General features: G+C 38.6%; 1 protein-coding gene across 1 annotated transcript in view; it reads right to left on the bottom strand.

The window, feature by feature from the left end:
* ANKUB1 (ankyrin repeat and ubiquitin domain containing 1) overlaps positions 1 to 15,017 on the bottom strand; it is a 30,056-nt gene extending 15,039 nt beyond the window's left edge. Inside the window, exons 1-3 of the mRNA XM_032263460.1 lie at positions 14,313 to 15,017; positions 12,854 to 12,997; positions 3,633 to 3,849 (exon numbers count right to left, since the gene is read on the bottom strand). Coding sequence (XP_032119351.1) covers positions 3,633 to 3,849; positions 12,854 to 12,997; positions 14,313 to 14,402 — 451 coding nt within the window. The 5' untranslated portion in view covers positions 14,403 to 15,017. The remainder of the gene's footprint in view (positions 1 to 3,632; positions 3,850 to 12,853; positions 12,998 to 14,312) is intronic.
* Between the last annotated feature and the right edge of the window lie 916 nt (positions 15,018 to 15,933).

Below are 15,933 nucleotides of genomic sequence, written 5' to 3'. Positions count from 1 at the left end.
TAGATCATGAGGTCAGTTCTAGACCAGCCTGGCCAACATGGTGAAACCCCATCTCTACAAAAAATACAAAGATTAGCTGTGCTTGGTGGTGAGTGGCTGTAATCTCAGCTACTAGAGAGGCTGAAACAGGAGAACTGCTTGAACCTGGGAGGCAGAAGTTGGAGTGAGCCAAGATCACGCCACTGTACTCCAGCCTGGGCAACAGAGCTAGACCCCATCTCAAAAAAACAAAATTAGCCAGGCATGGTGGGATATGACTTTAGTCCCAGCTACTTGGGAGGCGGAGGTGGGAGAATCGCTTGGATCCAGGAGGCAGCGGTTGCAGTGAGCTGAGGTTGTGTCATTGCACTCCAGCCTAGGTGATAGAGTGAGACCCTGTCTCAAAAACAAAAAAAAGTGATCTAGCATGATGTTCTGTCCTGTTCTATCTTCTGTGTTTCTCAGATTTGTCTCTTCCATTGCTAGTGGAATTAATTAATACTGGGATTATCAAACATGCCAGTTAGTGTACCACCCTCCTTGCAGGCTTTCCTCACTCCTTTCTGTATTTCATATTGCTTGCTACCAGATTAAACCTCACTTAAAACATTCCTGTTCAGAAGGTGCATGGCTCTGGCTACAGCCGCAGCAAACCTGCGCTCTGTCCCCTCACCTTAAGACCTTCCTCCTTCTGCCCTCAGCTGTGTTTCCTAGTGCTCTCAGCAAGGCCCCTTCACTCTCCAGAACAGTCTCCTGTTTTCTGTCCTTCCCTGGGATAAGACGATGCTTATGAACCTGTGACTCGTGCTTTTCTCCTGGCCTGGAAGCCTGGACTGTCTTCCCTTTCTCCTCTCAAATGATCCATAGTTCCCACATTTTTGTGTGCTCCAGCCATATATTCTCCAGAATGCCTTCCCTACCTGACTTCAGCCTGCATTGAGCTGACTTACTGCATTTTAACTGAGTGTGAATACATGTCTCATTTCTATCACTTTACTGTAGACACCCAGAGTGCAGAGGCAGCTTTGTAAATATTTGTGTAAGCTAGTACGTGGAGTGATTAATTGAGCTACTTAAATCTTTGATTTTCAACCTGGACTTGACCGCTTCTCTAAACACTTCTGATTTTCTACTGCCTTTGGAGAAGGGGCCAAGGTTCAACTCCTGATAGCAGCAGGGACGACTTGTTGACTAGAAAGAGAAATCCTGCAAGAGAAGCTGATCAAGGACTCTTTTTACCTTCTAGTTTAAAAAAAGGTGAGCTGGCTGCTTAAGGGATATTAGTTATGCTTTAGGCAAAGGTATGAAGCATATGAAGGAGGCCAAAGTTTGGCCCTTCTTCCCTTCCCTTTGAGGTCCTTCTTTCCTTGCCTGTCCTCTGAAGTTCTGTGTTCTCATGGTGGCCAAAGCAGCCTACTCAGGTCATGCTCAGATCCTTAACCTTGTTATCTGAACACCCTCATTTCCTAAAGTTCCTACTCCCAGAGAGCCATTTTAAGGAGCAGGTATGCTGTCCTTGACACACACTGAGCAAGTCATTTAATCATTCAGAAGATTTGCTTTTTTTTTTACAAATCTGTAGAAGTTGGGGTTGGGTCAATTCAAAGTATCTTCCAGCTTAACACATCACATCATAATCTGAGCAGTATAGGCCTGAAGAATAGTCATCCAGAGTTTATTATAGTTTTGTTTTACCCTGTGGTACTTCATTACATAACTAGATTATCAGTTGCTTGGGGACAAATGCCACTGTGTGCCCTTCCTTATGTAAGCCCTCATCATGTTCTAAGCAGGGCTCACCCTCCTGCAAGCATGCAGAGCAGATGTGTGCATTATAGCAAAGTACTCTGAGGACGAATTGCAGAACTTCTTAATTTAAAATAACAGGAAAGAATAATGCCAAGCAAATATAACAGTAGAAGTATCAATAAATGCAAATTTACCAGTTATATGAAGCAAAACTACTTAACTAAGGACACCTACAAAGCCCTATGTATATGTTGGGAGAACTCAAATTTCATTGCAATGTTATAAACACAATGTTACCTAAGGATGTGCTGATTGTCAGCAAGGATTTATATACTTCAAGTAATAATTTCTATAAGGTTCCAACCATTTAAAAAAATATGAAATGCTTCACAAACTTGTATGTCATTGTCACGTAGGGGCCATGTTAATCTCTCTATTGTTGAACCATTTTTTAGCATGCTTAAAACAAATCTGAAAGCCTTTTTTAAATTGATGTTTGGCTACAGCAGATATTACCTGGAAGTACAGATTTTTTTTTTATTTTTTGAGACAGGGTCTTGGTGTCACCCAGGCTGGGGTGCAGTGGTGTGATCACAGCTCACTATAGCCTTAACCTCCTGGCCCAAGTGATTCTCCTACCTCAGCTTCCCAAGCAGCTGGGACTACAGGTGTGCACCACAACACCTGGCTATTTTTTTTATGTTTTGTAGAGATGAGGGTCTCACTATGTTGCCTAGGCTGGTCTTGAACTAATGAGCTCAAGTGATCCCCCTCCCTCGGCCTCCAAAAGTGCTAGCATTACAGATGAATCACTAGTCACTATGCCCAGCCGAGGTATAGTATTTAAAGAGAGGTTGTAATTTCTATCAGGTATAAACGCGATTCCACTAAGGCAGGTTTTCAGCTAGTACAGCATTGTGTCACATTGGGAAAAAGATTATTTTAACATAAGCAGCAACATTTTAAAGATAAAATTGCCCAAAGCAGTGTTCAGAATAGCAGGCATCATATGCTACCTTGCATTTTAAAAGGGAAAAAGAGGGCCAGGTGTGGTGGCTCACATCTTTAATCCCAGCACTGTGGAAGGCCAAGGTGGTCAGATCACAAGGATGGATACCATCCTGGCCAACATGGCAAAATCCCGTCTCTACTAAAAATACTAAAATGAGCTGGGCATGGTGGCACATGCCTGTAGTCCCAGCTACTTGGGAGGCAGAGGCAGGAGAATTGATTGAACTCAGGAGGCAGAGGTTGCAGTGAGCTGAGATTGCACCACTGCACTCCAGCGTGGCAAGGGAGTGAGACTCTGTCTCAAAAAAAAAAAAAAAAAAAAAAAAAAGGTGGGGGGGAATATGTGCTTCAACTTGCATTTATATATGCTTGAAGTGTATTTTGAGAGAGAAAAAGATGAAGTGGTCTAAGTTTTGCTTTCCCCCGCTTGAGGATATTAATGAATCTGCTTTGAGAATAAGACTTCACATGCCTATGAGACCCTCCTTATGTCTTAGTCTGTAGACCTAGACACAAGAATGAAATGTTGATAATTCATATCTACACTGAACTTACAGAGATTTCCATTAGAAATATTGCCTTCATTTGTTGAGGTTTAATTTGGAAATACTTTTGATTGTAAATATTCAAAACAATAATGGTTGCCCATGGGGAGGGAACTAAGTGCTTGGAGGGCCAGGAGAGGGAGGGAGGCTTACCACTACACATCCTTTTCCACTCTGGTATTTAAACCATGTAAATGTAGTAACTGTTTTAAAGTGGATATGTAAATAAAGTTGACAGATTATATATGAAAATCTAGATTTCCATTTTCTCTTGAAAAGCTGCAAAATCTGGTATCAAAGGTACCCTAGTGCTGAATGGTAGCTGATATCAAATATACTGAGCGGTACCAATATCAGTCTGGTAGTCCTTGAGCGTGTTGCAATCATACATCTCCAGTCCCTTTGGGGTTCGGAGACAGTAAACACTCACGGGGAGGCCACATCTCAGAGTTACCAGTGTTCTCAGGTCAGACACTTTTTTGTCAAGAAGGGAAATGCTCTCCATTATTGGCATTGTGTCTTCTGTTACAGCATTGAACACGTATAGAGTAGGCTTGTCTTCTTCCTAAAGGGTGAGAAAAGGAGGGAACTTATTGTCTGGAGATTAGGATGAGGGCCAAGAATTTCGGGGGTAGCTCTGAGCACCTCTAGCTCCATGACATGGGTGTTAAAGTGAAAGCAATAGTCAGTTAAGTTCTCTGCCTTCAGGTCTGAGTCTAGCTCTTAAGTCCTGAGATATTAACAGGTCCTTCCATTTGAGTGAAGTGAAGGAGACTTGGCAGGGCTTTGAGATCCTTTGTACTTCTTAGTCTACAGACCCAGATACATGAGAATGTTAATAATTTATATCCATCCTGTGCTTATGGATGTGTTAGTTTAGAAAACATTTCTCTATTAAGCAGCATTTTAATTTGGAATACTGTGGATTTGAAATCTTTTTTTTTTTTTTTTTTTTTTTGAGACGGAGTTTCACTCTTGTTACCCAGGCTGGAGTGCAATGGCGCGATCTCGGCTCACCGCGACCTCCGCCTCCTGGGTTCAGGCAATTCTCCTACCTCAGCCTCCTGAGTCGCTGGGATTACAGGCACGTGCCACCATGCCCAGCTAATTTTTTGTATTTTTAGTAGAGACGGGGTTTCATCATGTTGACCAGGATGGTCTCAATCTCTTGACCTTGTGATCCACCCGCCTCGGCCTCCCAAAGTGCTGGGATTACAGGCTTGAGCCACCGCGCCCGGCTGAAATCTTTAGTCAATTAACAAATTTTTTTCTCAGAGTTTATTTCTAGCAAGAGGAACTGAGTTGAGAGTGGGAGGGGAGTGTTTGCTTATCATTTTGTGCTTTTCATTATCTGTATGGCTTGACTTTTTAAAAAGTCACATATAGGCCGGGCGCAGTGGCTCACGCCTGTAACCCCAGCAATTTGGGAGGCCTAGGTGGGCGTATCACAAGGTCAAGAGATCAAGATCATCCTGGCTAACATGGTGAAACCCTATCCCTACTAAAAATACAAAAAATTAAATGGGTGTGGTGGTGGGCACCTGTAATCCCAGCTACTCAGGAGGCTGAGGCAGGAGAATCGCTTGAACATGGGAGGTGGAGATTGTAGTGAGCCGAGATTGCGCCACTGCACTTCAGCCTGGTGACAGGTCGAGACTCTGTCTCAAAAAAAAAAAGCCTCAGATATTTACTTTTATTATTTATCTTTTTTCTTTTCTTTCTTTTTTTCTTTTTTTTTTTTTTTTAATGATCTTCCCAACTTGGCTTCCCGTAGTGTTGAGATTATAGGCGCGAGCCACTGTGCCCAGCATACTCTTACTATTTAAAAAGGGAAATACTGAATATAGGTTTAGAAAAATTTCTTTTGTTTCTTTCATTTCGTAGTACAAGTAGGAAAGCAAGTAGAACTGAGATTATCTGAAGTAGAACTCATATGGAAAGTTTGAGGAAAATATTAATCCTTCTGTTAACAACAGTTTAAACAAGCCAAACCCAAACTCAAAATATAGCAAATAGGAAAAATGGGAAGCAGGTGGGGAGGAAAAGATTATTATCATTTCTACTTTTCTAATGAAAAATGAAACTGACTTTACTTCCTCTTTAGCAGATTCAGGACAATAATATTTTTCTGCAACGGCCTGTTGTTGGGTTGGCAGATACCAGTGCATGGTGCTGCCACAGAATGCCCACGAATGCTGGACTCTCTCAGAACCTGGTATCTTGCCTCCAGGTTCTCCAGGAGGCTCCAACCTGTCAATGCTGGCTTGCCCCTCCTTTGTTTCCTTCCCTTCTTTCTTTCATCAGAATCCCTCTCTGGTTTCTCCAGGGACCCCTCCCTCCTGCAGACTCATAATACATTAAATTCATTCCCCTCTCCCACATAACATATTGCAGTAACATAGTCAACATGGAGACCTTTTTGAAAAAGCCTTTGAGGAGTGATGTTACTGATGAAATTTAAGGCTACAATACTTTGATCTAGGGCCCATAGCAGTGATTGATGTGAATAGGAATAGGTTCGGTTCTTCTGTGACTGCACATAAAGCCAGATCAGCAGGCTGAGTTGCCCACTGAGACTAACGTGCTTAGAAAAAAATTTTGATGATAGTTTCTCATAAACCCATGCAATACAAATTTAAAGTACACAGGATTCACCCTTTCCCTTTTGCCATGCCATGCTTGCCTATGGTTCCATAAGGCAAATGTCTGTTCAAGCTAATCTAGATAATATTTATGGGCAGGCAGAAATTCCTATGAAAACTGAATAAAAAGATACTGGGAAAGAGAGAAAAATTGTATTTTATGTAATAGCTCTTTTTAATCTCTTTAAAAATTCCTAATTTATATTTAGAATTAAATGCAAATAGCAAATTAAATGCAAACAACAAAACAAATGCAAATAGAATAACATGCAAACAAAATAGCAGATGCCCAAGTCACTCTTCAAAAAAACACTTTTTAAATTTTATTTATTTATTTATTTATTTATTTTTAGCGTCTAGGGCTCCCTATGTTGCCCAGGCTGGTCTTGAACTTCTGGGTTCAAGCAGTCCTCCCACCTCCTGAGTAGTTGGGGAAAGAATGCACCTCCATACCGGCTCTCAAGTCACTTTTAAGTTAACTAGCTATATGAGGTTAGATAAATAAGTTAAAAAGAAACTTCTCAGAATATGAATAATTACATATTTATATCTATAAAGATAAGAATCTGTAACCCAGTATACATATAACTGACTCTGGAACAAGTAATAAGGGAGAATTGCAAAATATCTGGCAATCTTTTTTTTTTTTTTTTTGAGGCAGGGTCTCACTCTGTTGCCCAGGCTGAAGTGAGGTGGCATCATCAGAGCTCACAGTAACCTCAAACTCCCAGGCTCAAGTAACCAAGTAATCCTCCCGCCCCAGCCTCTAAGTACAGGCACTCATCACCACACCCAGCTACTTTTTAAATTCTTATTTGTAGAGACAGGGCCTAGCTATGTTGCCCAGGTGTCTGGACACCCTGGCCTCAAGCAATCCACCTACCTCAGCCTCCTAAAGTATTGGGATTACAGGAGTGAGCCTTTGTGCCCAGCTGATCTGGCATTCTTTAGACGAAAATAAAAAGTGCAAGGAAGAAAATATTATTATTAATGAAGCAAGGTTCTTAAGTCTCAAGAAAATTAACAGCTACAGAGTTCTGTTCTTTTGTTTTTTTTTTTTTTTTTTTTTTTTTTTAGCACTTAGGAACTTTTTATCTTGTAAATAAATAATAAATGTTGAATGACATCCCAGGCCTTTTTAATCCATAATGTATCTGGATCATAGTTCTCACTGCAGTCTTTTAACTCTACATACTCACCTTTTTATAAACCTTCTTTTTATGGGAAAACCCATTTTGAGTTCTAGTGAGGCACATTAGTTGTCAATACTTCCTCATTTGGTTGTATGATGAGGGAGTAGGTAGATGTCAATTAATAGCAACTTGCTAACCCACCTTATCCACATAAGAGAAGGCATCTCTCTACTTCTTTCTATGTATGATACTTCTCCCTATGTATTCTGAATCAGAGAAGGCTGGTCAGTCACACCCAAAGAAGTCAGATGCTATTGAATAAATAATACCATACACAAATCATTTTTGGACATATCTAAAATTAGACTTTTCCCTTTATAAACAAACTGAGACACAAACCAACACAGGAGATATACACAAAGTATCTTACTTTTCAGTAAAAACAAATACATTCTATTTCATGTGAATAATTCCATGCTTACCTTCAAAAAACAAATGCAAACCTACTGTAAATTCATACATGTACTTTAACAATAAAAAAGGAAACATTAAACAGAACTGACTGAAAGAAAACAAGTTAATGAAAGCTTTGAATATACTGCTATATTTTTTTCCCAAGTTCTGCTTTTTAAAAAATATTTTGCTGTTTTGGAATTGCAGCACTAAGCAAGCAAAAGCTTGCCCCAACTATTTCAGAGTGAACTAAAAGGGGAAATAATATTTGTTTTTGTTGAACTGAATGAATTCCAGTGACATGTCTTCATAAACTTCTCTTGGGTGGTAGTCTTCCTGGAGAGATTATCCTTGGAGTCTTGGACACCGAATTGGAATACCTTTCTTCACCAGATTCTTTTCATACCGTTTATTATGACTTATCTTAGAAAAGAGAGCCATTTTTAAGAAACATGCTTTCATGTGTAAATTTTAAAGAAACATGTTTATACATGCTTTTGTGTATAAAAATCGTTAAATGTAAAACCACATATATATTTCCTGGATTTTGGCGTTTTTATGTTAACAGTATCTTTTGAAAGCTAAAATGTATATCATTTTGAATCAATTTTAGATTTGTCAAGATAGTACAAACTTCTCTAACTTATCTAATAGACATCTACTCAATGGTACTACAGTTAACTCAGTCTCTCAGCATAAAACAGCTCTTTATCAGCTGGGTGCGGTGGGTCATGCCTATAATCTCAGCATTTTGGGAGGTGGAGGTGGGTGGATCACGAGATCAGGAGATCAAGACCATTCTGGCTAGCACAATGAAACTCTGTCTCTACTAAAAAGACAAAAATTAGCCAGGCATGGTGGTACACACCTGTAATCTCAGCTACTTGGGAGGCTGAGGCAGGAGAATCGCTTGAACCTGGGAGGCAGAGATTGCAGTGAGCTGAGATCGTGCCACTGCACTCCAGCCTGGGCAGCAGAGTGACACTGTGTCTCAAAAGAAGAAGAAGGAAAAAAACAACAACCAGCTTTTCACAACATTCCAGGGATGTCGGGGGGATTAACTACGTTTTGACCCCAGCACTTGGTTGGCACAAGTCTGGTTATAGAAGGAGGTAGGGAAACCAGAAGGAGTCCTGGGTCGGCTGGGCCCACTTCATGCTGTGGAAAGCACAACCGGCTGGATAGTTGCCCTTTTGCAGTAGAGAATGGACTTGTGATAAGGTGCTCCCAATCAGACTTACCTATCTACTCCCACTTTGAATTAAAAGCCAATAAGGCAAAGAAGCACAGCAAAGTCTTTGGGCAATGGCATTTCTGAAGCATTGCTGGCCTGGCAACAGGGCAGGCAGCATGTCCAATACCTGCTTTGAGGGATCAGTGTTGCCTGCAGAGGTGGCCTTCCCAGATTAGTTCTGGGGCATGCTTTGAATGTTGTTTCTGGCTGCATAATCTCTAAGATTGATTCTCCAATTTCCTGAAAATTACTCAATAGCTTCTCAATATTTATTTTCTCCTTAAATTATCTAGGCTTTGTTTCTGCTGCTTGCAACTGAAAACCTTGATGTTGGTCAGGGGAAGGGCTTAGAATACTGGTGAGTGCTTTGCCTTGAAAGTAGAGAAAAATGGGAAATGCCACAGTAAGGGAGGGAATAGATCCCTGAAATGCATCTCAGTACCTTGCTATGAATTGTAGACAATCATATACCGTCTTGTTAATTTCCATACTTTACCTCTCAAACCTTTATCAATTCATTTATTTAACACCTATTTATGTGCAGCCTACTATACATTATATCAGATACTATTCTAAGCACTGGGTGAAAACGTGGACAAAACTTAAGCAATCATTTCCACGATAACACAGGTTAAAATGAAAGAGGCAAAAGTGATAGCACCTCTGCCTGTTGTACAAAAACATATGCTTTTGCAGTGCCTCATGCCTGGTTTATAGGAACACAGTGAACTGCAACAGCATCAGCAATGAATGGTCAGGACTGACTCCTGTATTTATAGAAATTGGAACTGTATGCCATAGGAAATATTGATTATGGCTTCTATAAGAGTTCTTTTCCAAAGAAGGAAAAGTTAATACAATGTTCTTTTCCCACTATTTGTATATCACCCCTATTCCCATTTCTTTTCCAAATGTGTCTGCACTACCATTAAAAGAAAAGTATAATATACAGAGAAGCTGGAAAAAGTATTGACTATTTAAAGAATATACTTAACAGTAGATAATCTTTGTATTTATCCAGTGTCTCTCCCTCTTTTTCACACAAGTAAAACCTTGTAAGCACACAAAAATATGAACACAATAAGTAAGCCAAATATTTTGGATTTATTTCGTGAGACATAATATGTACTTGTACCTTTTTAGAAAGAAAAACCGCTTACTTGCCAAGTTTTTTGAACCTTACAAAAGTTTTAGGTTCACATTATGATATTTCTAAGTTTTACCAAAATTTAGAGATGCTAAAGAGATGTATTTCATGGATTCATTCCCTCCCTTACTGTGGCATCTTCCATCTCTCTCGAGGCAAACTAACTTTCACAAAGTAACATGGTTAAACATAGTTAAGTAGGAAAGGTACTATTTAAATGTGTATATATCTAATTATTCAGTGAAGCAGTAACATGACTTTATTCCACCCTTAACAAACTTACATCTCTGCAAAGCCATCAGGTTCTTCCGGTCAGCTCAAATGTTAGTACTGAACTTACACCACTTCCAGTCAGCTCAAAGGTTAGTATTAAAGTTATACTACAAAGGAAAGCAGCCTTTGGTAACCTGAGATGGGCAAGCATGATAGAGCTGGTATCATTCTTTAAGCCTGGGATATTCTCCAAATGTCCCAGGCCTCAAAGAATGAGGAATGAAGAGTACAATTAGTAAAATTGTATGGAACTTGAGAGTTTTTAATTAAACTCTGTGTGTTGACCAGTCTTGTGACTGCTGCCCTATCTCTCTTGAATAAACTTCTCTTTTTTTTAAGACAGGGTCTCACTCTCTTGCACAGGCTGGGTTCAAACAATCCTCCCACCTCAGCCTTGCAAGTAGCTGGGATTACAAGTGTGCACTACCACACCAGAATAATTTTTGAAATATTTTTGCAGAGGTGGGGTCTTGCCACATTGCTCAGGTTGGTTTCATTGAATAACCTGTTTTACCCGTACTTTCTATTTATAGAATTAGCAGTTTAAAACTTTAGGTAAAAGAGTTCAGTGTGAAGCTTGCGTCACTGTAATATATGATGCTTTATTAGCAGAATTTAGGAAATGTTTTTGTAAGTAGAACTGTGAATATAGGTTGCATCTGGGGAGGGAAACTGGGGGCCAGAGGAGGGAGACTTTTATTTTCTTTTTCTTTTTCTTTCTTTCCTTCTTTCTTTCTTTCCTTCTTTCTTTCTTTCTTTCTTTCTCTTCTTTCTTTCTTTCTTTTTCTTTCTTTCTTCTTTCTTTCTTTCTTTCTTTTTTCTCTTTCTCTCTTTCTTTCTTCTTTCTTTCTTTCTTTCTTTCTTCCTTTCTTTCTTTTTTTTGAAATGGAGTCTCACTCTGTCACCCAGGCTGGAGTGCAGTGGTGCAATCTTGGCTCACTGAAATCTCCGCCTCCTGGGTTCAAACTATTCCCCTGCCTCAGCCTCCTGAGTAGTTGGGATTACAGCCATGCCCACCACACCCAGATAATTTTTGTATTTTTATTAGAGACAGGGTTTCGCCATGAGTGGCCTCGAACTCCGCATCTCAGGCAATCCACCCACTTCAGCCTCCTAAAGTGCTGGGATTACAGGTGTGAGCCACCACACCTGGCCAGTAGACTTTTTGCTGTGTATTTTTTTATACCTTTTGAGTTGAGAACTATGTGAACATGCTACCTAGACAAAAATAAATACAATTTTTAAATGTTAAATAATAAAAATGAAATCAGTCCTTAGTTAAATAAAAGTATCCCGTTCATACCCTTAACAAACTTACATCCCTGAAGAGCCATCAGATTCTTCCAGTCAGCTCAAATGTAGTATTGAACTTACACCACTATCTCTAAGCAAGCAAACAATAAAAAGTCTTGAACCTTATGATTGGCATTACAGAATTCTGGGAAATTTTAGAGAGTTGATCCTATCTGGTACCAAAAACATAGTATGGAAATAGATTTAAAGATATAAAGAGAAGACATTTAAAAATAGCTGGAATTGGTCTGCTTTGAAATGTAATATTATACTTCTATTTTCTGAGTGAAAGAGGGAGAAAATAAAACATTTAAACACATGTAAATATGGTCTTTTGTTTATGTAAGTGGGATGATTCAATGTTCATTATTCTGTGATTGTCTTTCCTATTAAATAATAAATATTGAAGAGTATTCCTTTTCTTTTCTTCTTTTCTTTTCTTTTCTTTTCTTTTCTTTTCTTTTCTTTTCTAGTGTTGGGATTACAGGCACCGTGGCCAGCCAGAATATATTTTTTTAAACATCCATTTAGTCAATTACTAACACATGTTAAAAGAAAGAGTTAACTTTAATTATCATAATCTTTTAAATGTTAAATATAAGAAACTTGGTGCCACATTTAGTGGAGAATGTATGCTTTGCTAAGTTTCTTAAGGTTCATATTTATATATGGTAAAGCACTAATACAGGATAATACTTCTACCCTAGGGCAGCAGCATTTAAATTCTTTGGACCACCCATTCCTTTAAAAAATTGTTGAACATACGGATCTTAGACTCAGAAAATCTCCAGGCACATAATTTTGTATATATTACAACTTTAGGGATTTTTTAAGGTTCTTGAAGCCCAACCGTGCATCTTAAGTTAAGCACCATTGATTAAGGACCCTCTGTAAATGAAAAAAAGCTATCTTCATTGCATGTACACCTAATTGGAATTGCTACTTTGGCTGAATTTGGATGCAGAAAATTCTCTTTTATTCTTATTGTTACTTAGAATTTCTTCTCCTTCCTCATTCCACTGCCAGTAATCACTGTGGTTCCACTGAAGTGACCTAATGCTCTTCTTCCCACATCAAAATTCCAGATCTGCCCCTTGGCTTTGTTTTCATATTGGTTTGTGGTGAGCTCTATGATGACAGAATGGGACAAGCAATAAAGGGCGTGGGGAGGCAAGAGGAAGAAGAGTAAACAGGGGGCAACTGTTTCCCTTCTCCATGTCTTACTTCCCCTTAGAGCACAAAGCTTGCATAAGACCAGTTATACAAACGGAAGTGAGGAGAAGGCAAAAAGAGACAACCTCTTTCTAAGTTATGGAATTACTTTGGTTGACTTATCCCAACTTTATTCAGAATGAGATAGATATCTTAGACAAATGTTATCCTGACCATCATACCTTAACAAAGCATTTGAGAGTTGAACAGAAAGATATTCCAACATCAGCAAGACTCCAACTGTCCTTTAGAGTGGCTCCAGCATACATCAACTCCAGATACCGCCTGCCTTGTTTGTCTTCAGAGAGAGGAATGTGGAAATAATCCTTAAAAATCAATAGCATATTATGAAAACAGTACATCTCTACATAACTAGACCAGAAATGTACTCTTTTCCTTTTCATTTTTTCCTGTGAGCATTATAATTGTTTGAGACAAAGGGAAGAAGTATTAAACAGGGGTTCTTAACTTAGAAAACTGAAAAGTTTATGGATATAATTTAGATGGGAAAAAACTACATCTTTATTTTATTAACTCTAAATGAAGTTGAAATTTTGTTTCAATTACTGAAGCAAATTAAAGTAACAGTAGTCGCTGTACCTGTGACTGACACCAATAGATGTCACAGATGTTTTCACAGCACGTCATAGTTGTTGCAAATATTTCAAAATATTTATACTGATCCATATTTTGAAAATACAATAGTTATTAGATGAGCTGCTAGAACTTGTTAATGTGTTAATAAATAAGTCCACATGTCACTATATCACATTTGCATTTTAGTATTTGAAAATGTATTTCAATATAACAAGTTTCATTTTTATCATGTTTATTTTTTGCCTTTAAAGACATTTTAAGATGCAGTCTATAGACTTCACCAGACTTCCAAAGGGATTCATAAGACATTAAGATTCCTTGTGTTACAAGATCTAGATTTCAGTCATCATAATAATCAACTGAATGTCATGTAACTATGGTTCAGTTAATGCTTCTTAGCAAATAGGAATGACCATCTCCAAGTTAAATATTTGATGATCAGAAACTAAATATTTTGCTTAATTTTTTATTTTAAAGTGAACATTTATATGAAATTTATAAGGAACATACTGTACCCAAGTTATTTCTTATTCTGGCTCTGTGATCCTAGGTAAGATAGTCAGCCTCTCTGAGCTTCAGTTTTCCCTGAATACAAAATGAAGCCATTGCCCACAAGTTCTCTAAAGTCCTCTTTGCTTCCAAAATCCTTTGATTCTTTACAGTTTTTTGCTCACCAACTAAGACATTTATCTGATGACTGACATGTCCCACTTATATAGCCTGAAGTTAGTGTCTTGCTTTTGTCCTTTTATGAAGAATTGCAATAATATTATCTAGCCTATGCACAACCCACACATTCCCTAAAAAGAAGTCAGACTTTTTTTTCTTGAGAATTGACTAGCTCCATTTGCTTTCTTGTCTAACACCACCAGAGTTACCATCTTCCTATAAATCTATTGTGTAAGCAAATAATAGTATCAAATAGTTTTCTTTCCCTCTTTGCTGGAAATGTGCCCAATAGCATCTCTACCCTTTGTACATTTTTAAATGCATGCATAGTTAAAATTAATATACATTTTGGTGGCTTGGGAACAAAGTACATACCTTTATCATCAGCTTGACAACCTCCACAGTTTCATCTGCTGAAACATCAAACGGCTCAACAGATCCTTCAAAGGCGATGAAAATCCTCATTGTGCAATTATCTTTTCAGACAAAACACCCAACTTTTTCAAAGATCCTCCTGGATGGCTGGAAAAATACAGTTCACAATTAAGGACAAAAACGATAGTCACAGGCAGCTGCCACTGTCTAGCCTTAAAGGTAAGTTGAAAGAATGTGAAGAGCCTAGTCCCACAGTATCACAGTATCAGGCAACACAGACACCAGCTACATTGAAGGAAATATTTATCTGCTGAATGCAGTAGTCAATAGCCACCTTGTTCCTATATTATGGAAACCAGCAAACTGGACAATGGTTGAGGCAAGTATGAACAAGCTTCAAACATGTGATACAAAAATGCTACTCATAAATTATACTTTTGTGATGTAGTCTCCATCCACTGACTCCTGAATTCTTATGTAAAGAAGTACAGCTGATTGAGGAACTCTTAAAAATAGATATTTGATTGGGATGCACTAGCATAGGATGAAGCAAAACAAGAGTTGATTTTATTGAATATGATAATCCTGAAAGTTCTCTGTAAATAACTCTGAGCTAAAACATTCTGGTTTCTATAACAACTTTGTGTACTTGTTCCCTGGCAATATTTATAATCCTACCACAGGGTACAGAACAATACCCACTTGTACCAGGGAGATGAATGTGTAGGCAAATCACTCTGTGGCTTTCTCTTCCCATTCTGTATAACAGAATCTGCTGAGCAGCAACACAGTTTAGTTGGTGTTTTCTTTAATCCTTGCCTTTATGTTATTTAGAACAATTTCCCATTGTTATCTCCTTCAACCTCCACTTAGTGTTGGTGGAAAATATTTCAAACCCTCTCAATATGTGAGCAGATAAGCTGGGCATGGTGGCAGGTGTCTGTTATTGCAGCTATTCAGGAGGCTAAGATGGGAGGATAGCTTGAGCCCAGGCGTTTGGGAGTGTAATGTGTTGTGATTGCACCTGCGAATAGCCACTGCTCTCCAGCCTGGGGAACATAGCAAAATCCTATCTATATAATAGAAGAAAATACTCCATTTACTAAAGGAAAAATAATTAAGAATGAACTTGGCTGGGTGTGGTGGCTCATGCCTGTAATCCCAGCACTTTGTGAGGGCCAAGTCAGGCAGATCACTTGAGGTCAGGAGTTTGAGACCAGCCTGTCCAACATGGTAAAACCCCATCTCTACTAAAAATACAAAAATTAGGCAGGTGTGGTGGCACATGCCTGTAATCCCAGCTACTCGGGAGGCTGAGGTACATGAATAACTTGAACCCTGGAGGTGGAGTTAACAGTGAGCTGAGATCCCACTATTGCACTCCAGCCTGGTCAACAGAGTGAGAGCCTGTCTTAAAAAAAAAAAAAAAAAAAAAAAAAAAAGAATAAACTTCTTATAAACTTAACAAGAAATGCATAAGAACTGTATAATATAAACATAAAAAAGCAACCAATAAACATAAAAAGGGCTGAACAAGTGGACAGTTAAATCACAACCTTAGAAGGAAGGTTCAAAATTATTTATTTCTTAAATTCATCTATAAATTAATATTATCTCAGTA

Source organism: Sapajus apella, unplaced genomic scaffold (genome assembly GCF_009761245.1).
Source record: "Sapajus apella isolate SASKATOON/1434 unplaced genomic scaffold, GSC_monkey_1.0 scaffold4, whole genome shotgun sequence".
In the NCBI taxonomy this organism is placed as follows: Eukaryota; Metazoa; Chordata; class Mammalia; order Primates; family Cebidae; genus Sapajus; species Sapajus apella.
This window is presented reverse-complemented; position numbering and strand designations above follow the sequence as displayed.